This window comes from Colletotrichum scovillei (genome assembly GCF_011075155.1).
Source record: "Colletotrichum scovillei strain TJNH1 chromosome Unknown Contig00011, whole genome shotgun sequence".
In the NCBI taxonomy this organism is placed as follows: Eukaryota; Fungi; Ascomycota; class Sordariomycetes; order Glomerellales; family Glomerellaceae; genus Colletotrichum; species Colletotrichum scovillei.
Window position 1 is genome coordinate 3,445,715 of NW_023336269.1, and position 26,510 is coordinate 3,472,224.

A 26,510-nucleotide genomic window follows, 5' to 3' on the forward strand; every position below is an offset into this window, starting at 1 on the left:
AGTCAAGGGCGTCCATCTTCGATTGCCCCCTATTTCCGCTTCCACCTCTCTACTCGCGAGCTCCAGGATATAAGACCACCTAGTCACTAGCCAGCACGGAGCACTATTCCGTCAAGTATTGATGGGACTTTTAACGATCCGAGTGAGAGCTATTCCTATTCATGCTTTCGCTAACACTGATGTAGCTGTAGAGTGGCCACTGCGCTCCCATTTCATTCTATATCATAACTCCACCGTAACTCATCACCATGGAGCAGATCGTAACACTTCAGCAACTTCAGCTTGCCCCATATTGGCATGAAGTCAGAAGCAATCTCGACAATGGCCACATTCTGCACACCAGAAGTCTCAATCATCGGGGGACACGAAAGAATCGGAAAACAGTCCTGTCAATGAGACGGTCTCGGTACGTACAACGTACAAAGACAGCACCGAACCCTTATATTATCTTCCTCGCCTAGAGTGAAGATATGTCTGGCCATGAGTCCCATTAGAGGAACTCATCAACGCTCTGTGCCAACTCAGCGATTCCCTGACCAATGCCCGAGATCCTGTCCAAGCCGAGGACCGCCAGGTTAAGCGTCAATTGTCCCCAATGAGCCAGCAACTACCCTCTCCAAACCCCAAGATCCGCACAGATCTCCAATACCAATATTTACATCTTCTCTAACTCATTCTCGTCCCTGAAAGCCTGGATACCCACCGGCTACCACCAGCGTTCATGCTTAAATATTGCCGATCTAGACGATAACCATAAGGAGAACCTCCAGAAACAACCTCATCAAGCCGATAAGATCAAAGAGTCTGTTCCGTTGGAGCTGTCACGCGGCGAGTACAGAGCAGCGGGAAAAGTGCGAGTTTCTTGACGATGTAATCCCTCCTCCGTCATGGCATCAAAGATCCAGCGCTTATATATTTCTATCTTACTTCTACATCATCTCATACGTTGGACGCATAACGATGTTCTCGAAACAACATGGACAAGCAGAGCCCGACTCGATGTCAGACTAGTGACTCGCAAACTGGTCAAGCCAACTCATGAGCGTATAGCTTCCCTCCTCCCAGCTCGTTCCTAATACCATCCTAACGCGATCACATCAACATCTTAGGACAATCACATAGGACTGGAAGGGTGAACGGGAGTACGTGGTGTTCTTCATCAAGTATGTATCCATACATATCACTATCGCCAAGAAACAGCACACGCTTAAACAGATTCGTAAAAAGGGCATCTGCTCTCCCATCCCCGACGTGGGAATGGGGCCATCGGAAACCCATAATGCGAGCTCAAACAATCTCATACAACTCGGGATATATTCCTTCATATCCTAAGATTCATACCGCGAATTGCTCCCATCACCGTACCACAAACCTTGCACCTCCCATTAGAGTCCGCGAGAATCTCAAAATCGCTAGATGCGAGCGGTGATACCATCAAGGGAAACAAAGTAAACACCCTTGCCGACGCAACTCACCCTCTCAGCATGCGCGTAACGACTCACCGCCTTCCTCTGAAAAGCGTGAACACCAAACTCTCAAGCCGCCTTCGTCCAGCCAACATTGCTGCTCGAACGAACCCTCACCTTCCAGATCCGCCAAAGAGTCACGAGAAGCGTGTGAATTCAGGCTCATGAACTAGAACCTCTACGGCATAAGAGCTGGTCGATAACACGGTCAAACAAGTGTGCTGGCGCCGGCAAAGTGGGGTTTCCACGGTGCAGGCCTGGAACAGCAGGCCCTGCTGGAGAGTCTTGGATAGGAGGTTGGTTAGAGGGGCTAGGATTTTGAAATAAGTCGGTGAAGCAGAGAACCGGTCGGTCGACTTTTCTCCCCTCACGCGCCCGTTCTACCCCACTACGTTCATTTCTTTGGTCAGTGAAGGCCGTTGCGATTCGGGCAGCAGCGCCAAAACTCTGCGCATGGGCGAAGTTGTCCGGCCAGTCGTTTGGCTCTGCGTTAGTGCCGTATGATATGCAATGCCATGGGTCACGATATGCGACGGGCGTCTCTGCGAATCCCACCCGAAAACCCTCGAGGTTGGGATGGCAAAGTAGCGACCGAGGATGGGGGAAAAGTCATCAAGCCAGATATCCACGAACAGAAAGGAATATCGCTAGCGGTTTTCTCTCTCTCTCAGCAGGCATTGTTGACGTCAATCGGGCAGTTAACGGCGGTATTCTGAAAAAAAAGCGATACCAGCACCACACTTGCGGCTCGGCTGACGAATGACATTTCCGCCGAGCGAATAAATAGAGGAGGCTCCTCAACAGGGACGAGCAGGGCTTGATAAGCCAGGGCTGAGACGCGTCTGTAGTCCAAAAGTTTCTGTCTAAAGCAGACTCGCCGAGTATGACGCGAGCAGTACAGCGAGTGGGTTCGACAGCAATTGTCTGAACTCCTGAGAGCCAGACACGCCAGAGCAAGACGGCGCCGCGGAACATGTTCTAGGTGGGCTCTAGAAGGGGACCACATTTCGCAGATCCTCTTCCATCAGATCAGTCTCTGACAAGGCAATAGTGGGACCCGAAATGCCACCGGATTGAGGAGAATAGGGCCGACAGACTGCCGTGGTTGCCGAGGCGTCCTACCGCCTGCGTTCCGGAGTAGAGACAGAGAGATAAGGGCCGGCGACGGTTCGGGGGCCAGAATTCGGGGGTGAAAGCCCGGAGGCGTCCCGTTACGAAGAGCGGAAGCCATCGGACTTAACGAGTCAGGAATGCCGCCAGTGAGGCAACTGTGATGACATGCTGGCCCACAGCTCTGATCACTCTCTTGCGGTCCGCGCATGAGAATCCTTCTCTGGCGATGATGATTTTTGTTGCCCCCGCGCCACTTACTTGAATTGTTCGCCCCAGGCGTGGCTGGTGATTGGGGCCAAGTCACCAAAGAAAGGCTCGAAAGGTTGGCAGGTTGGGTTATGTCCACTCGAGGTTAGTGAGCCAGTCGGCCAGTGACCAGTAACGGATTTTGATCAAGCAAAGTACTCCGTACCGTTATCGTGAAAACTCAGCCTCAAGGCAAAAAATAGCAACGACGGTGAAAGGGCTTGGGACGATTGCGGCGTCTCGCAGCTGGGCTTGCTGGGAGACCGCGCTAGGATTAGATTGATGCTTGAAACCGGAGGCTTCCACTCTTTTCTTCAACAGGACCGGGTACACCGCAGAACAACTTGACTAGAACCTCTACAACGGAAAATTGTTAAGCTGGCGTGGCTGGTTCGCTGCCTTCTGTATCCGTAGTCGAGGTGGGCATGAAGACGGTGGGTCGAGTAGTTCGGAAAAGGCCCGATCGATTGAGCGAGGGAAAATGTTCCGAGAGACGCATCGATTGGCTCGTCGACCGTGTGGTCCTGGACTGGAACCTGACCGAGAATAAGCTCTCGCCCGTCAAAGGGTTTACACCGCCCCCAATCGTCTCAGGGCCTCAGTAGTCAGGCCCAACTGGCCAAGAGGCGCGGGTGACCGCTGACAGCGCCAGCAAACCATGTGGTTTCTGCAGTCCAGTCCAGATCCGGCGGCGTTGACGGGCGATGGGAGGGCTGATTGTTCAGGCACAAGAGCGAAGGCTGGCCAACGTGGCAGTTGGGTGTCACCGATATTATTGGGACCTGCAGTCACCTTCCGCGGTCCGCCGCAGTGTGTGGGCTGTGGGATTCTTTCAGATTTTCCGGATCGAAACGTGAAGTGGTATCCGTAGACGTGTTACTGTTGGGGTGATCCGTCGACGGACCATCACACACGGTAGAGATCGATGTATGGCGTGGATTAGGCGGCAGAGATGCCGTTCCCGCTCCCGTTCCCGTTCCCGCTGCCGTCCGTTTCGTCGCAAGTTTCGAGCAAGCGATCCGGCTTCGAGTGCAACACAATGTCAAGGCCGCTAGATCTCAGAGTGTTTTTGCAATGTGTGGCAGGTCGTTTGCTGGCGATTGTGAGTCACGGTACGAAATCTGAGCAGAAACCGCAAGCAGAATAAGCCCTCAGGTTTCCACTTGCTGCTTGCATCGAATGCGTGTCACCGTTGTTGCTATCAGTCTCCGCTATGTTGTTACTGTAAAGCTCTCGCAAGTCGCAACTGCATTGCCAACTCAGCAATCCCAGGATCCATATGCCACGAGCTGCAGTTTCTCGTCTCGACCGCCCCTGTCAGGGACCGGTCCGCCCGTTACTTTCTAGCATCTCGAGTATAGGAGAGAGGGAGAGAGCATTGTCTGAGAATCGAACTGTGCCATCTTGCCCTTGGGCGAGCAATTTTCACGAGCCTGGACCCTGGGGCTTTGAGTGAAACTGAGGGTGTCGCCCAGTGCTGCGTGCGTGGCTCCCGTTCCCTTTGTCGCGGCCTGGCAAGGCCGGGTAGACGGAGAAGATGGCCCGTAGCGTCGGTGTGGGATTAGTGAGTTCCTGGATCCCTAAGAATTGTCTAGCCAGGACCATGTTGGGATTAGCCCTGGAAGAGCTGGGAAGCTGGAGTCAGCACAGGGCGAGAGGGTCAATGTTTGTCCTTGAACAGGTTGTAGACGGGTTATGCTTGTGGCCAAGATTTTCTCTGCAAGGTATTTGTTCTTAACGGCAGAGGTGACGGAGAGATACACGTCCGGGCAGTCCTTGGCCAAAATACGATGACGAGGAATGATCAAGCTGTTTCCCGGTGAAGAGAGAGTTAGTTCACCTGTGTGCCTGTGAAGATGACAGTTAGACGGTCTTCTGTTCACTTTTGGAACTGGGATCATTACTGCGTACGGAGTACACCACTTTCGATGATGGACAGGCACGACCCTCCGCCCCTCACCCCCTCAGCGGGCGAGTCGAATAAGGCCGATCCAATAGGAAGCGATCCAATAATTGCAAACCAGAAAGACGGGTCGGCATCTTATCGCCCCGGACAGACATCTCGAGGGAACAGCCAGGTACGGACAGGTACGTACCTCGATCTTCTAGCACTTGAGGGCAGCGACGGTAGGAGCATCAAGGACGGTTCCGCGTCCCTGGCACAATGGTCCGTCAGGCAGGGCAAACATCTCATAGGTCAGGACCTCCGTATACGTACCTCCTTACTCAATCTAGTTGCGCCGTATGTATCTTTGTTGCCTCGATAGGTGTTGAGTTGCTACCGGACAATGAAGCAGGTACATACGTCCGAGCTGAACCGGACTGCGACCACCTGCTGCCAAACAATTCAGGTAGACGCAGATCAGGGCAGCTCCCGTTCAGACGTTTCGAGCTAACAATGTCAGTCTCCAATGGTAGACCAAAAGGTACGTACGGAGTACTGCGAGCAGGTAATTGACGGCGCATTGAGTGGCACGGGTATCAAGGAAAGGACACAAAGCAGACAAACGCTCGCCGGTCCCCTTTCACGTGTCAAAAAGGGGGGGAGACAAGAAGAGAGGGGAGCGAGAGACAGAGAGAGCAGGGACGGCGTTGATGCGCCCGTTTCCATCATCCTCTTTTGGCTTTTGGGTTCTTTGTACTCCGTACCTCAATCTGAAGCATAGCTCCGGCGCAACGTGGACATGGTCTGGGACGTTGAAAGGAGGGCGAAGAAGAGACTAGGAGTCAGTCGAATCACCAGTCAAACCTCGCGGCCCGAAGCCGTCCCTCTCCGATTGGAACCCAAACAACAGCTAGATCCAATGCTGCGCCCTGGGAAAGCTCCCCCTGCATCCTGTGCTGAGCTGGGTTTGGGACGACAGCACCAGCAACGTGTACTTGAGTGTATGGTGTGGTGTGGTGAGGTGTCCCGGGATATTGGTACCTGAGCGGTGCTCCAGACGACCGTCTTGTGCTCAGCGCGCCACGATCTGGTGGCTATTGACTGTAGATGATGCGCTTCAGGGACAAATAGCTCAATGCCATGTGATCCAAAAATCCTTATCTTTGGTTGTGTACTCCGTTTGTGGTATTCGACCAAGAATTTCAGACAGCATGTAAGACAACTATTCGTAAAATTGGTGAAGACGGGTACATGTGGACAGCCCTACTCATGGGAGTGGCTTGTACTCCGTACCGTTTGAGCGACTGAGATGCAAAAGATGAAACGAGCTTGGGATGTTTGGCAGGCAGGCAGGCGGCACCTTGCGTGTTCGTGAATCCTGAGGCACACACTTCTGTCGTCTTTCCTCATCTCCCGTCCCTTCCACAGGCAAGTCTTAGTCAAGAGCTCAGAAGATACTTTCCGACTTGTAAAAGTAAAGTAAGGCAGGTACGGGCTGCCCTTGGACGTCTTGGAAAGTGCAGGGGAGGGGGCTGGTTGGTAAATGGGTGTGGAGGACCCTGAGATGGGCAAGGTGCTACCCGACTCGGCACACGTGTAAAGGTAAGGAACATGGCCATCAGGAGTGTGCAATGCCGCAATTCCCATCGGAGCTCATGTAAGGGAAAGAAAAAGGCTAACACGTCCGAGCCTCCAAGGGATCAAATGAGGTTCCATTGCGAATATCCGTACCTAGAACACCAAAGTGCTATTGCTCGGGTTATCCCGTTTAGCCTGATCCCTTTCTGCCCTTTTCTTCCAAGCGTCGGCCTGAACTTTGAATCAAGGATAGTACCTCCAGAGTCAGGAAGGTAGAGAGTCCTGCATCTTGCATTGTTTCTTTCCCGTTGACGGCCAAGTGATTCCCTCTCTTGTTCTGGACCATTCTTGGCTTGGGCTTCTCTTGCCGCCTTCTTTTCCCGCGTGCTTCACGACGGTTGCTCACACCAACCTTCCCCGGTTACTCCATCTTCCCCTCAACTCTCCAATTCCCGCTTTACCGAACCGACAACCCGAAATTGTGTCTTCACCTTCCTTCTTCTCGTCTAGAGCTTGTCTAGAACATTTCTTGGTCCAAGTCTATCTCTTCCCCCACCGCCAAAGTCCTACGGTCTACGGATACCTTAGGACACCAAGAAGACCAAGGGGGATATTGCCACCAATTAGCCACGACCCTTTCCTCCGCGTTGGCGCGCTTTCCCCCAACTTTGCCTGCATCCCGTCCCTCTGCTGTCCCGTCCCCCTGTCAGATGGTCATTCGTCCTCCTGCACTCTGAGCTGTCAAATCTCGCCTGCTGTGCCGACGGACAAGTTCAGCACCACAGCTCTCTCTCTCTATCCCGCATCGGGTCTCTCGAGGCTTCAGGGTCCAGCTGAAAAGGAACAGGCGCAGGTTGCAGGAACAGGGGCATTCGGCTTCGAGGCAATCACTTCCGTTTGGCGACGGCTGCACATCCCGCCTCCCTCATGACAATCACTCAGGGAGATCTTTTATTGGTATTCTTCAAGCTCAAGGACGGACGGCCACTCAAGAACAAGCATTCGAAGGCTCGAGGGAACGCCAGACGTAGTCCTAAGTCGTCCATTTCCATCTGCTTTCTCCTCTTCTTCCGCCCCCAAACCAACCCGGGCCTTTGATCTGCTTGCTGCCCGCCTATGCTTCCACGCTTCTTCGTGCGAATACCCACACACACGCACACAGACACCCGACAACCCCTTCTCCCCCGGCTGATCGCGTGTCACGAGAGCGACAGACATTGGAGACGGAGAGAATAAAAGGCGGATCGAGCATGGGAGTTACCGCTGGCGCCGCCCTGCCGAAGCAATTGAATTGCTGAATTTCCCCATTATTACCCTGCTGCCCCCAGTCGCCAAAATCCACAGTTCCACACTGGCGCACCTCTCACCTACGACTACGTACTCGGTAGTACCCAAGGCAGGCAGTCCAGCCCAACCTCTGCACCAAAGGCACCTTAGGTTCACTACGGATACCTCACCGTAATAGTTAGGTACAACAGAGTCACAGACCGCACCTCAGTATTTGTACCTGTAACACGGTGCGGTAAGGTACCGATTACTCTCATCTCACCGGCACATCCACTCAAAAACCCGCTCGGAAATCGGTCACTGGTTGGTACGGATACCTTGCCTACCCGCTACAAGACTACCTCCGAAATTCACATCTGTCCGGCTGACCATCAAGTACCTCACTTTGTAGCGCTTGCCCCAAGGTTCCCTTTTTCGTCGCCCTGGTCACCTCTTGCTCCCCGTCCTCACTGCGTCCCCGTTAGGTCTGCCTCTCCGCAGCGGTGCACCTGAGGTACGAAGTACACACATCCATAGGAGACGACTCATCCCATTTTACAATAACCACCCCATCGCCGCCGCCATTCTCCCGTTCTCCGTCTTCTATCCTCTCCCTCGCGACTCAAAAAGCTCCCAACAAGGAAACAACTTTCATGCGTCAGGCTGATCGTGCCGTGACCTGGATCGCGATTTCGACTCACCACCAACTCTCGTCCCTCCCTCGACACAGAGCTGGACGCTATTGAACCGGTACCTTGCATCCGAACCGTACAAGTAAACACACATAGGTACTCAACTACACACACTCACCTACGAATACAACACCCGCCCCGGTGGAGCACTTGTTCCTGATTCACCCAAGGAACGGACGACTCTACGCCACCAAACCAAATTACCAGACCACAACCATTGCGCGAATCTTTACATCTCGACATTCTCCCCAGGGCGGATTTCCGACGAATCGATTGCCAGGTAAATTCCAATTCGTTCGCTCTTTGGCATACCTCGCTGTGGAATTCACCATACCCCAAGAATTTCCCGCGGCCGAGGTATCCCCAAGACCAAGGCACAAAGAGGCGCTCGCCCTGAGAGAGAGCAATTGCGCTAATAAGCCATCCAACAGCTTTTGCGTCATCCCTCCTGCACGCACGCTGCAACTGCGCATCGCTCACTCCCTGCCGGCAAGCCCCCCCAAGACATCCATCCCACCACCAGTGTCGATGCTCCTTACCTGGGTCTCAACCCCCAGCTGCCTCCTTCTTTCTCAAGAGTCTTAATCATGTTCGCCTCCGACTCTTTCCTGCCATCGGCCTTTACCGACCACGATCCCAATATGCCGCCCTCTGCCGTCATCTCTCCGTTGTCACTCAATCGAATGGCGAGCTCCTGTTATTTCGACAATAGATCGACGACAACGACGAGTGCCACGGGCAACTCCATTTACTCTCCACAATCATCCGGCGCTGTGCGCTATCCGCCGCAAACGCAAAGCCTTCTTTCACCCCATTTACACCCCAACGGCGTCAACGGCACAAAGAGCTATAGAGAGACGATTTCGAACGACCAAGTACCAAGAGTCGTCTCGCCGAGTCATTTCGAACAATTCAACGGCCACAACCCCTCCACGTTTTCGTTGACGGCCAGAGTCTCTCCGAACGGAATGCCTCACCCACGATCAGTATCTGCCGATGCAGCCTCGGCTCCTGCGTCTGCACAGATTATTAGACGCCTCGCTCAGCAGAATGCGCGGATTCGGGAGGCCTGGGAAGCCGAGCGCAAGTACATGGAAGCCAACCGCGAACGTGTCGAGGAAGTATACAAGGAGGAGCGGATGATTATGGAAGACGAACGTCTTGCATGGGAAGCCGAAAAGAACGACCTGACGGAGCAGATCCGCCGCCTCAAAGAGCAAGTTGCAGCGATCGACAATGACAAGATTCGGCTGCAAGGTGCGCTCCAAAGAGCCGAGCTAGAGAAGGCGGGCAAAGTCGCCGGCGTCACTGTTGCAATTCCAGGAACAGGAACGCGAGGTGGGGCCGACGGCTCCACTGAACTTTCTTTCCCAGGATTCTCCTCGCAACCCAATGACGCGCGGTTCGGCCTCTCGAACGGCACTGCACAGCGGAGGCCGACTAATGGCTCTTCCTCAGCCTCCGTCTCGCCAGCCCAGATTAGATCTCACTTTATTAGTCCTGGTAGTTCCCGGATTTCTCCTTCCAGGCAACCAGAGTCTTCGCCATTCATCCCACTCAACCCCAACATGCAACCCACTACCGCAGATCCCGTCGACTTCCTCAGCTCTCCCAAGGACGAGGAGCCTGTTCCCATTGTCGACATTCAAATTATCAACCCTCAGCTTGAGGGCGTCCCCCTCAAGGCACCCGCCATTCAAAAGAGCACATTCATCGACTCCGGCATGACCCCTCCGGAGAACTCAAAGAACTCCTCCAGAGCCGTTTCTCCGCCTGGAGAGTCCGGCAAGTCCAGGCGAAGCCCTACTCAGGAACACACCCTCGAGGTGCTCGCCGCTCCCGAGCCTGCCAGACTCGTCATGCACGCTGGCCACACGCCGAGCCATTCCCTCTCCGTTCTGGGAACAGCTCCTGGCACAGAAGTTGCGACAGTCGCTGACGGTAGTGGAGGCTCTACACCGACTTTGGCACCGACAGACATGAGCTCGAACCCGGCAACGCTGTATGATGTCAGGGCCAGAGCAGACTCATCCGATCTTCAGGATGACGATTACCGCGGTACCGATGAGCCCCTCCCCACGTTGGAGGCGGCAGACGACGTTGCCCTGAAGGGCCCCTTGATGGTTCGCAACATCCCTGCTCATGACGAAATCTTCTTCAAGCGGTTGTCCGAAAAGCTTGAAGACGTGAGCAGCGGCGCCGATGCCGTTCCCACTTGCATGAAGGCGCCGACTCCGGAACTCGTCGAAGAGCCTTCGGAGGCGAAAGAGAATCTCTACGTAGCAAAGGCGGACACAGATGCCGCCAGCGACAAGGGTTCGACCAGCGACAGAGCTTCTTCCTCGGATAGAGACGACGTCTCCGAATCGCAGAGCAAGCTCGAGGATATTGACATTCCCCTCAAGCTCAAGCAGAGCACCAACTTTGGAGCTCCGTTGGGCGCCATGTTCTAAACGTCGCAGAACCAACTCACGACTACTTTATTTCGCAGGAGCCAGTTCTCCTCATCACTACAGCCGAAACCCGCGCATAGACTTTTCATAATCTCCGATCCCATTCAGCACATACGATCCGCCTCTCTGTACAAAGTTGTGGACTTTCTACACTCACTTGGCTTTGGCTTTTCACAATAAACCAGCCCCCTTCACCTCTTTTCCTATGTATATTCCCACACGGTGGGCGGCTTGCTTTTCAATTCCCCGGCGATAGACAGGATGACTGGAAGGGTTCCCTCGATGCTCCACGGAGCCGCATCACTCGATTTTTCTCATGGAACGGATTTCACGGTGTTTACAGAAAAATGCACAATACCCCCCGGAGGATTGGAATTCCTTCTCACGAATTGGCTTGGTTGTTTTTTTCAATGGATACGGTGTCGATGGAGGCGCAGACGCCTAGGTAGGGGTGGAAGAAGACAGATGACGCGACAGACGTCGTGGATGGGAGGCACTTGGAACTCCGTTCCTAGGCCGATCCATCAGCACAATGACAATGCAACAACTAGATAGACGGCCGGTGCGTGATGTCTGGAGGTTGGTTGCAAGAAGCGATGTATAGGCATAGCCGAACAAGAATAAACATTGCTATCACGGTCATTGACCGTTATTTGTCAACGCATATATTGTTCACATTCTCATGCCTGTGATTGCAAGCTGGTGTGATCAAATCGCCACAGGGAGTGAGTTTGTGTGTTAGAAGTCAACTGATTCAATCTTGAATGTCAAAACAATGGTATTAAAATTGATGTTGATGTAGATCATGATATGCATGTTCCCCCCTCTCATCCCTTCCCCTTTTCCCCGTTCTCTATAGCTGCAGGCCAGCAATTTCCCCTTTCGGAGACAAGCGTTGTGGATGAACCTGCTACTGAACCTCGTTTGGTCGTCTTCTACAATCGACAGCCCAGTGTCCTCTCTCCCCGATAGCCCTTTACCAATCCTTGACGAATACTACTTCGAGACTGACAAAGCTATTCTTTCGACATTGTTTTTATGGCCTCGAGGTGTCGTAGGGGGCCGGGTCGTCGGTGGCTGGTGTCACGCAGCCAGAGAAGGGAGGGCGGAGAACGTTGTTCGAGAGGAATCATTATCGTGCCTCCTCGATTTCTTTCTCTCTCTCTCTCTCTCTCTCCTTTTTCTTTTTGCTTTTTGGTCTTTTTTCAAATCCTCGCAATCAAATCATCCAAAAGCTCGCCCGTCTCCCCGGGACTCGCGATCCACGCAGTGGTACCCACGCTCCGGGCCTTAAAGTCGTTGCTGCCGGCGCTGAGGAACTGGTCGCCAATGTGCAGCGTCTTCTCGCCGGCGATTGGGGTCTCCGGGTGTCCCGCCTTGGCGGCAAACCAGCGCTGGCAGACGGTCACGCCCCACGACTTGTCGCCGATGTCGACGAAGACGTCGCGGCCGCCGTTGAAGGCGCAGAAGGGGACGCGGCGGCGGACGGCGGCAGCCGGTTCGGCGGAAGAGGCAGAAGCAGAGGCAGAGGGCGCGATCGTGCTGTGGCCGGCTGCTTGGGCGGGCGATCCCAGCGCGGAGAGCTCGAGGATTTTCTGGACGACGAGGACGGTTTCCTCGAGGGACTCGCGCGGGATGCGGACGGCCGGGTCGGTTGCGACGATGCCGACGGCGCGGTCCTTGCGGAGGAGGGTGGCGGGGAGGTTGAGGGTGCGGATGCACTCGAGCAGGGCGCCCTCGGCGACGTCGAGGAGCGCGGAGATGTCGGCGTCGGACCAGGATGCCATCTCGGGCGTGAGCCACTGCTCCTGCGGGACGGGGGCCAGGAGGTGCGGGGAGGACGGGTCGTATTCGAAGAGGTAGTTTGCTTCGCCGCCCATGATGACGATGGAGGCCTTTTGGGTCGGGGTCAGGTCGGGGGAGGCGGCGATGGCGTCGAGGAGGCCGTGGAGGCGGTCGTAGTAGCGGTCTGCTGTCGTGTAGCCTGCTGCTGTGACGATGCCGATTTTGATGTCGCGGCGGAGGAGGGAGAGGAGGCGGGGGATGAGGGGGGAGGTGGGGAGGAGGGATTCGCCGTCGTCGTAGAGGGTTACGTCTCCGTCAAAGGTTGCGAGTTGGAGGGAGGTGGCGGTGGTGGTGTTGGATGGGTTTGGACTGGGGCTGGGACTGGTGACGGCGAGGATTTGGGCGGCGTTGAGGATGAGGCGGACGTCGTTGAAGGAGGGGGAGACGTAGCGGCGCGAGGAGATGAGGCGTTTTGCGTCCATGAGGGTGAAGGCTGCTTCGAGGGGGAGGCGGGTGAAAAAAGGCCCCGCTGACGGGACGAGCATTTTCAGTTTTGAGGGGAGGTCTTCGTCTTGACGGGTTACTGTGGTTGTTTTAGTTTTGACAACTCCGTTCAAAGAGGAGGGAAGTGAATGAGCTAAAACTGGAGGAAGCTTACTGTGGTCGTCAATCATGTGCTCAACGTCGCGAAAGATTTCGGCGTAGCGGCGGTGGGATTCCTCTGCCATGCGGGCTATGCTCGTCGCTCTTGTGTCGAAGACGCCGGTGGGCTGGGAGTAGAGGACGAAGGGGACTGCCAGAAGACCTTTGATCCATTCTGTAGGTGAGGGTTAGCTACTTGCCAATGAAGGAAGAGCTTGGTCGGCATTGGAAAGGGGGCTGTTTTTGAGGCGGCCGACGATGATAAGCTGGGGAGACAATGGGACAGCGACTTCGCCACCGGCCGGATGCTTGATGATCTTCTCTCCTCCAGCTGTCACTTGAGTAAGAGAGCCGTTGTTGGCGAAGCTGCGAGGTGAGTCTCTGGACACTTGACATGAGACTCGATGAGCTTGGCGGATGCTGCCGTACCTATGAACTGGTCTCGTCTGTGGGTCTTGAGAGCATCTGTACGAGCGTTAGTTGGTGAAGTTATCTCAATGGAAAGTTGGCATTTTAGTTTGCTTACACTCTACTCTGTATCTTGTCGTCATAATGGGCTACCTTCCGAATCGAGGTCAAGGTTGAGTGAGAGTGAGGTTGAAGATGGCGGGGCGGGGAGGGGTAACGGCTCTTGGAAGGGGTACCCGATTCGTGTCACTATCTTCCAGTCTAGTATCAAATCTATGAGATTGTGGTATACCCAATGACGAAGTAAAGCTTTCAAGTTGTGTGTATGGAAGAAGTTTGAAGCAGTATCGAGAAGTAGAGAGAGAAAGGTTGTAAGAAGGAATGCAGTCAGGGTCTCCGTGGTGAGTAACGAAGTGATGTTGAATTCCACCGCCCCATGGAGCTCGTGGGGTCCACTTTTCCCCCAACTGAGGAGTCTGAGTGTGCAGGGCCCCGTGTGGTCGGGTGGTCCAGATTCGGGGGAGAGCTGCACCTGTCGCAGGCGGAATGCACCAGTGCCAGGGGTGCGCTGCAACGCTAACATCTACCGGAGGCCGCCGCTACCCGGCTGGCTCAGTTGTAGATGTTCAGGGTTCACTGGGAGAGATTGGGGAAACGCAAGCTGCTCTGACCCCGCTTTGGGGGTGTATTCGTACCTCGCCGTTTGTGTTTGTGACTCTTGTGGTTGTTGTTTACCTAATAGTTGGATTTGGAGTATCATGGAGCATGGAGTCTGGACGAGAGACTGTGAGATTGATAGCGTGCTTCCCAACTCCATTTTCCTCACTCTGGCTTTCTCTGATGGAAAGACCCACACAATGAGTACTGAGTCACTGATAGACTGGCGAGGCCTTTTGCGTATGCCGTACGGATAGTGTAAGCTGCGTTGCGTCAACCTGGCTACCTCGGAGATATATGCAAGAGCTGAGCAATGGTAACGATAGTAGTGAGATCAGGTGTATTCTGACAGGCTCTTGATGACCGTGGCAATGAGGTAGACAAACATTTGTACCTGCACCAACCGCTCACGTTACCCAATCTCACTGCTGTGTCTGCCAAAACGATGCTCAAGGTCACTCGGTGAATTGGATGGAACGGAGTTGAGTTGGTGTAACTAGTAAATCGTGATCATCTCTTGGACCGCGCTCAAGAACAGACAGCAAAGTCAAAGTTGGGTGCCGAAAAGTCGAAGGGTAAGACATAGCGTTCAACCTTTCTTCGAAAAAGATCAACTCGGCTCATATGGCGTCCACCAAGACCAACAACCTGATTAAACTAGGGATGCCTCTCAAAAGGAGAACGGCGACCTAGATGGAGGCTCCGAGCGAGATGTTGGAGCGCCCGGGACTACTGGCTTGTTGTTCGCGCTGAGTCCCGCAATTTGTCATCAACTGAGTAGGATCGATAGCTCAGTGGTAGAGCGAGAGATTGCAGTTCCACGCAGTTATCTCTAGGCCCCGCGTTCGAACCGCGGTCGGTCCTTCGTTTTGCCAAAATAACGGATATCTAATCCCGTTTTATCTTGACATGCGCAGGAATGATTTATTGATCTCTTTTGCGGTCAGCGAACCAGAAATTCAAGCTGGTTGGTGTGGTTGTTAGATTTCGTCGAGCCAGGATGAGTAAAGTTCATCCAGCCTAATCCTGGCTTGGCAAGCATCACCAGCACGCATCCATTCTCACACTTACGTTGGTATAAGCTTTCCACCTAGCGAAACCTTCGTCATTTACAAAACGGCAGGGACGTCTTTTCAGAGCGAATACTGTCATGTTCACACAAGTATAATACCAAAGCCTCATCAATAGTCTCCAACTCAGTCTGAGTCATGCTCATGAAGCCTATATGTGAGCCCGGGATACCAGGCAGTGGATGGAACGCTTATTGACCCTCGCAATGGGCGTAAGACGATGTCGGAATAGGGACTCAAATCATCGTAAACCCGAGTGCCAAGCTTTGAATGGCGCTGAGTTAATTCAACGATGTGTCGTTCTACGCCTTAACAACCCGAAAGTGTCTTCAAAGTTTCCTGGGATGCAGAAGGCGCAAGACGACTGAATTCGAGGCTTCTTTCGGAGACCAACCCAATCACAAGTAACCACCTGTGAAGTTTTCTGACATGAATGGAACCGAGAAAGAAGAGACGAACGTCGTCAATGAGAAGACGGGCCAATCTTCTCGGCCCCGGAGCTCGTAGAACGCCCGCCCGAAAGCACGTTCCGCAACGGAGTAGTCCGCTCCTGCATGGAGCTGGCGGAGTTCGGGCACCGCAATTTCGGTCAAAGTCTGGGGGAGGAGAACCACGGCCAAGCGATCAACGTTATCGAATTTGGAAGGGTGAGAGATCTTGAATCAGTGCAACGGGTTCACGGTTACATGGAGCTAAGGACCTTGTGTGTTCTGTGACGAATAAGAGGGGTTCGCTTGGTAATTGGGACGGAATCGGGGGTGCGGGCGAGTGAAAGCCGATGAAACGGCTTCGAGGAGACGTGGAAAGGGTGTGTGTAGCGATATCACATTTGAATGGAAGCGCAATAAAGTAGAGGGTTCTTTTGTATAAAGAGGCTGCTTGGTCGATCTCGGGACATTACTGGACATCAACTACTGACACCCAAGCCCCTCTTCAGATCTAGGAAACAATATGCTGGAATCCTTCAGCCTCGAGGAGGCCCGATGGTCTTTGATGCTGGTTTTCCCAGTCGCGGCGCTCTGTTCTGTAAGCCAGACCTTTGTATCCTGTTACAAAATCCCATGAGCATATCTAGATGAACCGGAACTCACCCCTCACTCAGTTCCTCGCATACTTCATAGGATTCGCCATCTACCAGCTCTACCTCAACCCCTTACGCAAATTCCCCGGCCCAAAACTATGGTCAATCTCCTCCATCCCCTATGTCCGCGAATTCATTGCCGGCACCTGCCACCTCAAAATCCTTCAACTCCACCAAAAGTACGGCCCCATCGTGCGGGTAGGCCCCAACCACCTCTCCGTCAATCACCCGGACGGCATGGCAGAGCTTCGGGGCCACCGCAAGAGCTACACCGGCGAGAACGGCAAAGACCCCGTCAACGCCCTGCCGAATCGCGACAACATCATCGGCTCCGACCGCGGGGACCACAGCCGTTTCCGGAGGGCGCTGGCGCACGGTTTCTCGGCGCAGTCTATGCTCGCGCAGCAGCCCATTATCAAGGGGTACGTCGATACGCTCTTTGAGAAGCTGCGGGAGGCATCGCGGGGTGGCGACCAGACGGTGGATGTGGAGAAGTGGTTCAACTTTACCACGTTTGACGTTATTGGTGATTTGGCGTTTGGGGAGCCCTTTGGGTGTCTTGAGGATAGCACGTATCACCCTTGGGTCGACCTCATCTTCAAAAGTATCAAGAACATGGCCATGTTGACGAGTTTCCGGCGTCTGCCCTGGCTGAAGCCGCTTCTCATGTTGACGCTTCCCAGGGAGCTGATGGGGAAGTATGCTCAGAACCGGGAGCTGTCGAGGGAGAAATTGCGGAAGAGGTTGGAGCTTGGGAAGAGCCGACCCGATTTCGTGGATGCAATGATCAGGAAGTCAGAATCAGCAGGGCAGGTGAGTGCCGCCAGTTTAGGCAGAACATCCTGGGAGAGGTCGATCTTCTGCCAGATGCTGTAAGCTGGTTACTAACATATCAATCCAGGCCATGTCGTTCGAAGAGATGACCTCCAACGCCATGGTCCTCATCATCGCCGGCTCCGAAACGACAGCCACGCTGCTGACTGCGGCAACGTACTTCCTCGCCACCAACCCGCACGTGTTGGACAAGCTCAACGACGAGGTCCGGTCGGCGTTCACGACGGAGAACGAGATCGATATGCTCAGCGTGCAAAACCTGCCGTACCTCCTGGCCGTCTTGGACGAGAGCCTGCGAATGTTCCCGCCGGTGCCTGGTCCCAGCCCGCGGGCCATTGGCGAAGGGGGCGATACAATTCTGGGCGAGTTTATTCCGAAAGATGTAGGTCTCTTCCCGTGGTGTCTTATTCGTGGTGTCATGGGAGGTTGTGTGTGTGCTGACTTTGGAAATCATGCGTTCTAGACTGTAGTGGACACCTGGCATTGGTCAGTCTACCATAACCCCAACCACTTTGCTCTGCCAGAGGAATTCATTCCGGAGCGATTCTTGGGGGACCCGCGGTTTGCAAATGATGCCAAGCAGGCTCTGCAACCGTTTTCCATCGGTCCTCGCAACTGTATTGGGAAGAAGTGAGTAACTCCAAGACATACTTCATGGGCCAGAAGATGGAGTCGATACCGTTGGAGATCCCCGCTGACAGATGATTCTGCAGTCTTGCCTATGCCGAGATGAGGTTGATTCTAGCTAGGCTGATCTGGAACTTTGATATCCACCCAGCTGCGGAGACAGCGAACTGGTACGCCGAGACAAAGGTCTACATTCTATGGGAGAAAGGAGGCCTGGATGTCCATCTGACACCTCGGGTCTTGAAAGCTGATTGAGAGGCGTCCGACATCGTGGCCATGCGTCCTGACAGTGCGATGGAAGGCCTACGTGCAGTAAAATTCTTAGCCTTGACTACATCCATGAAGTTGGAAAGTGTGGCGGAAGGAAAAGCAAGGGATAGAGAAGCTTCAACATGTGCCATCACAAGCTGGCTGGCCATCCACTGGGCTTGCGCAAGTTTTACTGAGATCAAATCCGATTGTCACTTTTGTAGACGGGATTGAAGTAGATCCTGACAAAGCAGCCTATATCTCCCGTATTCTCATTCATGTAGCGATAAAGAGAGAAGCAACCAGCAGCTCAAGGCAGCACCTCATGTTCCACAGTCACCAAAGTGACTGGAAATTGGCGGTTCCCGTGGTTGCTGGAAGCTCCGGAATTGATCCGGACTCGTCTCCGCTACGGCAGGCAGCTCCTCCGTCTGTGCTCTCTCATTGGTCGCTCCCAAAGCTCCACCCTGCACACGCACCTGGCGAGAAATGGTGGCCTCAGTCCCAACCCACTCCCCACAGGAACACCTATATAAACCCGACCTCCTCCCGCCCTTTGCTTGTTTTCCCTTCTTCTCTTCTTCATACTTACCTTCATGGGCGGTCTGGGGATCAAGAAATCCGGACCGCAGAGAGGGATGCCTGCATTGCACATCGCGGAGTAGACCTCTCTCGATTGTCCTTCGGGGCCATCGCTGTGGCAATTTTTGATTTTCACACCTTTACATTTTCATTGTGTCCATCCGCTGCGTGCGATGGTATGAAGAAGATGTGCAGCCTCCTCCAGCTCAGGCCAGGGAAAAATCACCTTGATGGCCAGGTGACAAGGCTGCCGCCCCATATAGGCCCCTCCAACTCCGTTCCTGTCACCAGCACAGCAGGCGCCCTCTAGGTCGGGGGTCAGGTCAACCTGTGGCGTGGGTGGTGGAATGGTTAATGGTCACCAATTATTCACGCCAACCAGCCTACTCGACGACAGGCTTAGCGATCGAGTTCGAGTCCCAGCATGAGCACCAAGAGATGTAGCCCCCAAATCGGCACCGGGGGGGGTGAACTCTTTTGCTTTTTGGATTGAATTTTTGGTGATGTTTTTAAGTGCCTTGGTGATGCTTTTTGGTGTTTTGATATCGTGAACCATAGTTTAGATGCTTAGTCATCGGTTTTGGACGCCGAGACATCACCCAACATCTCTTGAGTAGAATGAGACGGATTGTCGCACGTTGCGCCAGTGGTTTCCAGACGCGCCAATTGCTTTTGTAGGATGCCGTGACTGCATTATGAATGTCTTCTCTGAACCCTCAGGATCGAACCATAACGTCGGTGAGCTTGCGGCTGAAGTCCATCGAACAAAAGTGTGAGGCAGCAGTATTAGGTGATCCATCAGATAGCTCGACCTCTCTCCGGGACCTGTTCAATCTGACTCCTTGATTGTCGGCATCCTTGTATTTGATGATCCATCCTATGGTTGAATAGGAGTGAGAGTGCTTGACAGACATCTGGCAGATTGGCAGTAAGCCCATGGCCTCGACCACGCCATCCAGCCCAAAGGACCCTGTGGAACCCATAGATACTGAATGCCTCGGAAGGATCGATGGAGCAGTTACATTCGGACTGAACATACCTCTCTTCCCTTTTGAGTGAACAGTGAAATGACTTTTGTGCCCTTAGTATGTTCTCTCGGGCAATTGATCATTGTATGAGGTGTACACTGCTAAACGGACGTGGAGTCTGTCTCCGAGCGACGTCTTGGCCCTACCGGTATCACATAAATCTACCCTCAAGCTCTTCCACAACGAACAACAACGAACGGAAGTTGCCAGTCTTTGTGACTGTTCCCTGCTCTCAGGCACGTAGTCTTTGACGGAAAATCCCCAAAGGGCCATGAAGTCAAAAGGAGATTTTTGCATGAAGACGGTCCAGTTGCCACTCAGGTTCGTGACAATGTCAACGGACCTGCGAAATCGTGGGCGCCTGGGCTGACAGTACGCATCTTGGTACCGCCCAGATCACACGTCTTTGCATCGACCGCAAGGCACGTTTGGAAGAAAGTAAGTAACGACAACGTACCCATCGCTTTATCATGCTCGCGTTCTCATTGTCTTCGCTCACGAACACGTCCAAGACAAATATATAGCAGGAACGTAGGACATGATCTCTCCATCTGAGATTGTTGGCCTATGCTGGCGTGTCTAGACCCGGCAGGAAGATCAGATCCATCATCCCCGAGATAAGTGCCACAAGGTCCGCAAAGCACTGCGTGAGCTCTGTCTCCAGCTATAGTTTGCCTCGTATGCCAACGGATCAGGACCGCCAGTGGCAGAAGTCAGGGATAGGGCCTATTTCGGGGAAAAGAGCACGGAGGCTAAGGTGTCATGACCTCTGTTAAGCTAGAGGAGGACTTGATGGAGGGCTGCGGCACTTCGAGTGAATAGGCAAAACATTGAGCGCCAAGGGGGGGGTCTCTAACCCAGCTTGAGCTTGATAGGTTGGTTACCTAAACAATAGAAATCATTCCTTTACATTGGCATGTCATCTATCACGGAGTTCACCAGGAAGGGGTAGAGACATGGGATACCGAATAAGATTCCATTTCGTGGCACATCAAGAATGTCCCCAAAGTGGATATGAGGGATTTCAGTCTCTACCCTTTTTTGCCATCCCGTGTCTTTTATACACGAGCAGCCCCATCAAATCCAGATGGGAGAGGTCAGCTCATCCATTCAATCAATGCTCAAAATTTAGGGTACCGGCTTGGAGGGCAACGTTTGCTGTGAGCCCGTGAAGCTATCTAGTGCTATCTAGTGGGATTAGAATATGACACCAAACGAGTGAGATGTCACACGGGATCTTTCTCCTTGTGAGAGCCTTGTCACTGAACTATTACTTCCTGCTTCGTATGGATAGGAAGATATTCTCGGTGGTGTCTACGGCATTTTATATCAGAGCAAACAAGGTATCCCTCACAAGCCTGTGTAGATCAATCACGTCAGTCCTTATAAGACGCACAATGACAGGCCTAGAACAGACTAAGCGATTATACTTGTCCGCCATAATAATGGAGAGAAACTCAAAGAACTCCAAGTACCTTTCTTGTTTTCTCTCTCTCTCTCTCGCACCTTAGCCCTCTTGGCTATCTCCTTATCCTCTTATTAACAACAAAGCCCTAAAGCCTAATACAGCCACGTTCTCTTTTCCAGATCCCGCTTCCCTAACGTATTCGTCGCCCCGAACGGCGGGACGATAAACGAGGATGAACAACTGTGGTCTTCGTAAATTTCTACTTATATTCTTGGAGTCGATACGATAAGATAAGAGGCAGCTCGTCTCCCTCGACCATTCACAGCTCGACCAGCTTCCACTGTGATCACTTCTTCGATGTGATCTGTGATGACCTCTTACGTCTATTAGAATGCGACGCCTTATAAAATTTAGCAAAAAGCACCGAGGCAAGAGTACAAGAACGATGGGCATGCCTCATTAGCCCCAAGTCTGGTGTGATCGACTTTGCCTCATTGATAAAGTGGGTGCTAAACCCCCCGCCCACGACCATTACCTCTCTAATGCGCAACACTTCTTGCGTTTGGGGCTTATTTCTAAGGAGATCGCTTCCCAAAGTCAAGAAGAGAGCGGGCTCCCTTATGGGTCCGTGACATCTGGTCTTTGTTGTGAACGCACCACCTTTGTAGAGTGCAGGCCACAATATTTATAAAACAGCCTTACGTTCTGGGGGTCATTATCCTGTATTCCAATAGGGACGAATACGAGCGTGATACACGACGATACAGCACGAGCGCGTTACTATTGAGAGATGAGTACTTCCTGAGTTGCGGTAACCGAACCGGTGTGTCTTTCATCTACTAGAAACACCTAACGCGGCCCTCTCGAGCATTCATTCCTCAGCCCACCAATGTGACACAAGTCAGCCGTACCCTCAAGTCGTGGGCAAGAACGAGGCAGCTTTGTAGTGACCATCACAATGATAGACATATGTATGCCAACATTCACGCAAAGGCACAAAGCAAAAACATCACATGAACGAATTGATTGCTCATATTTCCTGCGCACCCCCTTCATCCAGGTTGCTACATAATCCTACGGCGCCCTTCCCTTCGGTGCGTCCCAGGCCGACTCGGCAGTCATCCGACAAAAGGACCATCTGAGAAAGGAAGCAGAGAGTTGCAAAGAGAGGAAGAGAAAACAAAAGAGGACGCTGAACGCGACGCTGTGCTGTGCTGTGCTACAGAACCCTGGTATCCCTGAAATTTGAAAAGAAAAAGGATAGAGTTCTGAACCCCCAAACGCCACCCTTACGCTTTGCCGAAAGCCGCAGAATCCAGACCATTTTTGAATATCCATGCCTTGTAACCGATCTTGAAAGACCTGTCGTCGGCGAACAATTCATCGCCTGAATACATGGGCGATTGTATGTACGTGTCAGCCCAATTTAAACTGCATCAGGAGACCTGCGAATTTTTAGGACTTGAAACAGGGACCCTGAAACGAGTGCAAGCCATGCCGCAATCATTCGTCGTCAAAGATCTCGTAGGTGTTTTGCAGAATTGTATCGACAACCTTGATCTGCCATCCGGCGTCGGCGATGCTAGTTGCCGGATCGGTGCCCATGACCGTGGGGCCAAAGATGACGGAGAGGTTGTGGGAGTTCATCCGGTTGACATGGGAGTTCTCCATGACGCGGTGGAGGTGGAGGGTCAGCGAGCGCAGAGTGGCGTAGTTGGGATCAGGGAGGCTGTTGATGATGGCGTGGAGGGAGTCTCGGCGAACGATGTCATCTTCTTGTTCTGTGAAGGGTTAGTGATAGTCAAAATCAATCAAGAAAGGACAACTTACTGGCTGCCTCGATCAATTCGCTGTGATGCTCTGTAGTGAGCAGGGGGTTCGGGAGATCACGCAAGAACTGCTTCAACAGGCCAGTAACACTATTGACGTCATGGTAAAAGTTCTCGGGATTTCTGAAGTCCAACGCTGGGTTGCTCGAGTCGGTGTCGAACATGGTCTTGAGCTTGTTAATATGCGTTAGCGAGCCGGACTGTCGGTAGATACCCTCGACGCCAAGTCCGTAGAGGTCCACTGCCTGGATACACTGATAGACGACCATGGGCACAGGCAAGCCGTCTCGCTCATACAAGCGAGGCAGGCTGAGCCCGAATGTGGGCCTCGCGGCATTGGGCGACGGCCCGGAAGGACCGCCGAGAGGAGGGGATTGTCTGTTCTGTTGAGGGTATCCTCCTGCACCTGGTGGTGGTCCTTGAGGAGGATATTGTTGTGCCGGAGGAGCCTGGTGCTGCTGAGGAGGCTGGTACTGGCTTTGTGGCGGCGGCGCTCGTTGCTGGGGCTGCTGCTGCGGCGGCGGAGGCGACTGCGATGTCTGGAATGGCAATGCTCCTAGCTGTGGCGGTCCTTGAGAGGACATGCCACCGCTATTGTACGTTGGCGCTACAACACCAGAGTTGCGGTTCGACTGGAACTGCTGCTGTTGGCTGGGCTGGTTCAGCATGTTGTTGGTACTGAAGCTACGGCCGTGCTGCTGCGCTTGAGGGGGAGGGTGCTGCTGCTGAGACGATGGCCTTGGCTGTTGAGCAGCCGGCATATTAGGCGGCGCAAAGCTTTGGGGAGAGTCGGCTGGCGGCTGGAAATTGCCAGGTCTAGCGGGAGGTGGCATATCTCGTTGCTGTTGCTGATTTGGTCCTCCTGGTGGCCCAGAGAATGATCCGGATGGCGCCGCCGGCGGTACGTTTGATACCGAAGCATTGGGTTGGTGGCCCATTGCTTGCTGGCGGGCGGTTGCCAAGATCGGGTTCTTCTCATATTTGACCTCGCCGTTATTGTTGGCAACCTTCGAGTGGTGAGACGTCAGGTAATCGTGAAGGTCCTTTTCGTTGTTAATGGCCAGAACGGCCTCACGAAGACTGCGCGGTCCTCCGCCAGAACCTTGACCCTTGATGGGGCTGATGCTGAGACCGTTACTCAAGAGCAGCTTCTCGTTGAAGGAGGCTGCGACTGCGTTAGCTTAGGTTCTCTCAGAAGCGATGCGTTGACCAACCAAACTTCTGCATCTGCAGCGCCAGACCAGAGTCGGTCTCCTTGACCAAGTCTTGAAGAGCAGAAATGGCCTCCGGCCTCGTCCTTGCAATCAATTCGGCCTTCTCACTCTGCAGTGTCTGTACCTTGGCCTGGTAATCCTGATCGGCGCCTTGGGCTTTGCGCAAGAGATCCTCCTCGTGCTGGGGGCCAGACTTGGACTTCAAGCTGAACATTTTGCCGCTGTTCCTGCTGGTGTCGCCAGTGCGCGCGCGGTCGTACTCCTCAGCCAAACTGTCGTATTTGGCCTTGGACTTGCGCATCGCAGCCTCTAATTCTGCCACCCTGTGTTCCGCCGCCAAGCCGTTGGCCTTCCATCCTTTTCTGCTACGCTCGGCCACGGCGGCCAGCTCGAGCAAGTCGTCGTGCATCTGTTGTAGTGAGAGGGCGAATTGCGTTCCGTTTTCGGCCATGCGCTCGTGGATGTACATCATTTCGCTGTAGGCCTGCGCAAAAGAGCCTTGCCTGTGATCGGGCTGGTGCATTGTTTCCTGGCTTATACGGGAGAGCTTCTTGAGTGAGGAGGCGTGGCTTTCTTCGATGTGTGATCGCTTCTTGAGGAAGAGTGCAAATTCCTAGAGTCTCCGTCAGCAGCTGTCATCCTCGTCGGGAATTCGGCTCGGGTTTCGGTCTCACCTTTGCGGAAGCGATACTCGCCTTGAGCTGGTTTAGCATGGTCGCGACACCAATCTGGGCCATTGTCAGTATTCGGGTGATCCGGAGAGAGAGCAGACTGCCTCCTTACGTCTGATGATAGCACTTCCTGGACCTGGCGCGAGACCTCAGAAGTAGGCGCTGAGCCCGTGTCTGTACTGGCGGGAGGGCCGCCGTTTGCCGTTGCGGCTCCCCCATTCTGTGAGGGAGCTGCGGTTTCTGTGTTTCCTAGCGACATGCTGCTTGCTCTGTCGCGCTGTTCGTTGTGGGAGGGTAGGTTGTCGTCGGATGGGGAGCGGAGGTCGGCCATTTTGAGAGGTCGGGGGGGAGTTGAGCGATGCGGCGCAAGTCTAATCAGGTAATACGAGATGGAGGCTCGGGCTCAGGTGGCGGCAGGCTGCTTGCGAAGACGGGACGAGACAAGGAAGAAGCCAGGACAGGCGTGGTTTCGTGGCGTGGAGGAGTGAGGTGAGTGAGGGCGCGAGCTTTGCGGATTTGCGGCTTTGCCGTGGTGAGAGGTAGATTCCCGGTGCGACGGTGGTGGTGACCGTGAGCGAGGAGAGTTGGGGGATGTGTTTAGGTGGAGAGGCAGGGGGTGAAACGGAGGTAATTCATGCGAGAGGCTCGATGATGGGTTCGTGGGAGGATGGGTCGTCCAATGTGACCGGTCGGACGGGGAAGTGATGGGTATCGTGCGGATGAAATGTGGCCTTGGATACACGGATGAGCGCGGGACGGCGATGGAGGAGGTGGTTGTGGTGGTGGTAATGGTGGTGTGCTGTACAATGGAAGATGGGCGTCGCTTGTGCGTGGGTACCTGGGCAGGTGCTGATGGACCGGGGGGAGCACACGGAGAACGGATTAACGTGGGACGAGTGAGGGACCACGACCTGGAGCAAATCGACGAAGACGGGCGAAAGTGGTACGTCAGGGACCTATCTACCTTTGGTAAGGTAGGTAGGTAGGTAGGTGGCTGAAGATAGGATAGTGGACGTTTAACGGCGTTGACGCGTGGAATTGGAACTTGAAGAGACTTTGATCTGGAATATCGCTGGAACCGACAATGGAATGGATGTCTCGGGCTATTTTTTTTTTCTTTGACTGTCGAATTTCTTGGGACGAGACTACGAAGGTACAATGCCGTGGTCTTAGCGTACGTAAGTTAGGTATGTACGCAGTAAGGTACATTAGGCATGGAAACCGGGCCGCAGGTGCAGAACTGAAGGTAGGAACGAAGGAACCTGAGGTGATGAGCACACGGGGTCCTTGGGTCGCGGCGGAAGGAAGCTGCGAGGTGGAGAAAAGCGACGGGGTAGAAAGAGCGAGAGAGGCAGAGAAATGTCTGAAATCGGCAACCGACAGCTGGAAGAAACGCCCTCGTCGCACGGCCTTGCTTTTCGTTTACATTATTCGTTTGTACCTTATTGTTACAACCTACGTTTATGTACTTGATTTTGATACCCGGTACTACTTACTTTCGCAGACAGAGCACGAGACCAAAGCAATTCGTCCTCGACGCCGGCAGTGTTTGCGATACTTTGCGATTCATAGGCACAAGATCATCTACATGACGAGTGTCACTGCTATGCGCCCCAGAGGCAGACGTAAGTCAGGACGCGATGGACAACCACACCTCACCTCAGCTCTTGACTGCAGATGGTAGGTGATGTCCTCTGCAATCTACGGACGTCTTGAGGACGATTCA

The 26,510-nt window shown here is 53.6% G+C and overlaps 4 protein-coding genes across 4 annotated transcripts; 2 read left to right on the top strand and 2 right to left on the bottom strand.

Annotated features, from left to right (window-relative positions):
* The first annotated feature begins 7,654 nt into the window (after window positions 1-7,654).
* Window positions 7,655-11,330, top strand: HER10_EVM0012573 (uncharacterized protein). Its single transcript, XM_035481966.1, has one exon. It carries the CDS (start codon window positions 8,834-8,836, stop codon window positions 10,697-10,699), a length of 1,866 nt encoding a protein of 621 aa, XP_035327411.1. The 5' UTR covers window positions 7,655-8,833; the 3' UTR covers window positions 10,700-11,330.
* Window positions 11,331-11,563: 233 nt separating this feature from the next.
* Window positions 11,564-13,876, bottom strand: HER10_EVM0002295 (IMP-specific 5'-nucleotidase). Its single transcript, XM_035472012.1, has 4 exons — window positions 13,653-13,876; window positions 13,556-13,591; window positions 13,143-13,301; window positions 11,564-13,067 (listed from the first exon to the last, which is right to left on the bottom strand). The coding sequence occupies exons 1-4, from the start codon at window positions 13,675-13,677 to the stop codon at window positions 11,905-11,907; spliced, it is 1,383 nt and encodes a 460-aa protein (XP_035326605.1). The 5' UTR covers window positions 13,678-13,876; the 3' UTR covers window positions 11,564-11,904.
* Window positions 13,877-16,055: 2,179 nt separating this feature from the next.
* Window positions 16,056-18,378, top strand: HER10_EVM0005499 (cytochrome P450). The gene is made up of 2 exons (XM_035475113.1): window positions 16,056-17,155; window positions 17,244-18,378. The coding sequence occupies exons 1-2, from the start codon at window positions 16,337-16,339 to the stop codon at window positions 17,637-17,639; spliced, it is 1,215 nt and encodes a 404-aa protein (XP_035326857.1). The 5' UTR covers window positions 16,056-16,336; the 3' UTR covers window positions 17,640-18,378.
* Window positions 18,379-21,992: 3,614 nt separating this feature from the next.
* HER10_EVM0011960 (beta-chimaerin) lies at window positions 21,993-26,074 on the bottom strand. Its single transcript, XM_035481367.1, has 5 exons — window positions 24,897-26,074; window positions 24,788-24,841; window positions 24,114-24,726; window positions 22,901-24,064; window positions 21,993-22,851 (listed from the first exon to the last, which is right to left on the bottom strand). The coding sequence occupies exons 1-5, from the start codon at window positions 25,113-25,115 to the stop codon at window positions 22,574-22,576; spliced, it is 2,328 nt and encodes a 775-aa protein (XP_035327349.1). The 5' UTR covers window positions 25,116-26,074; the 3' UTR covers window positions 21,993-22,573.
* Between the last annotated feature and the right edge of the window lie 436 nt (window positions 26,075-26,510).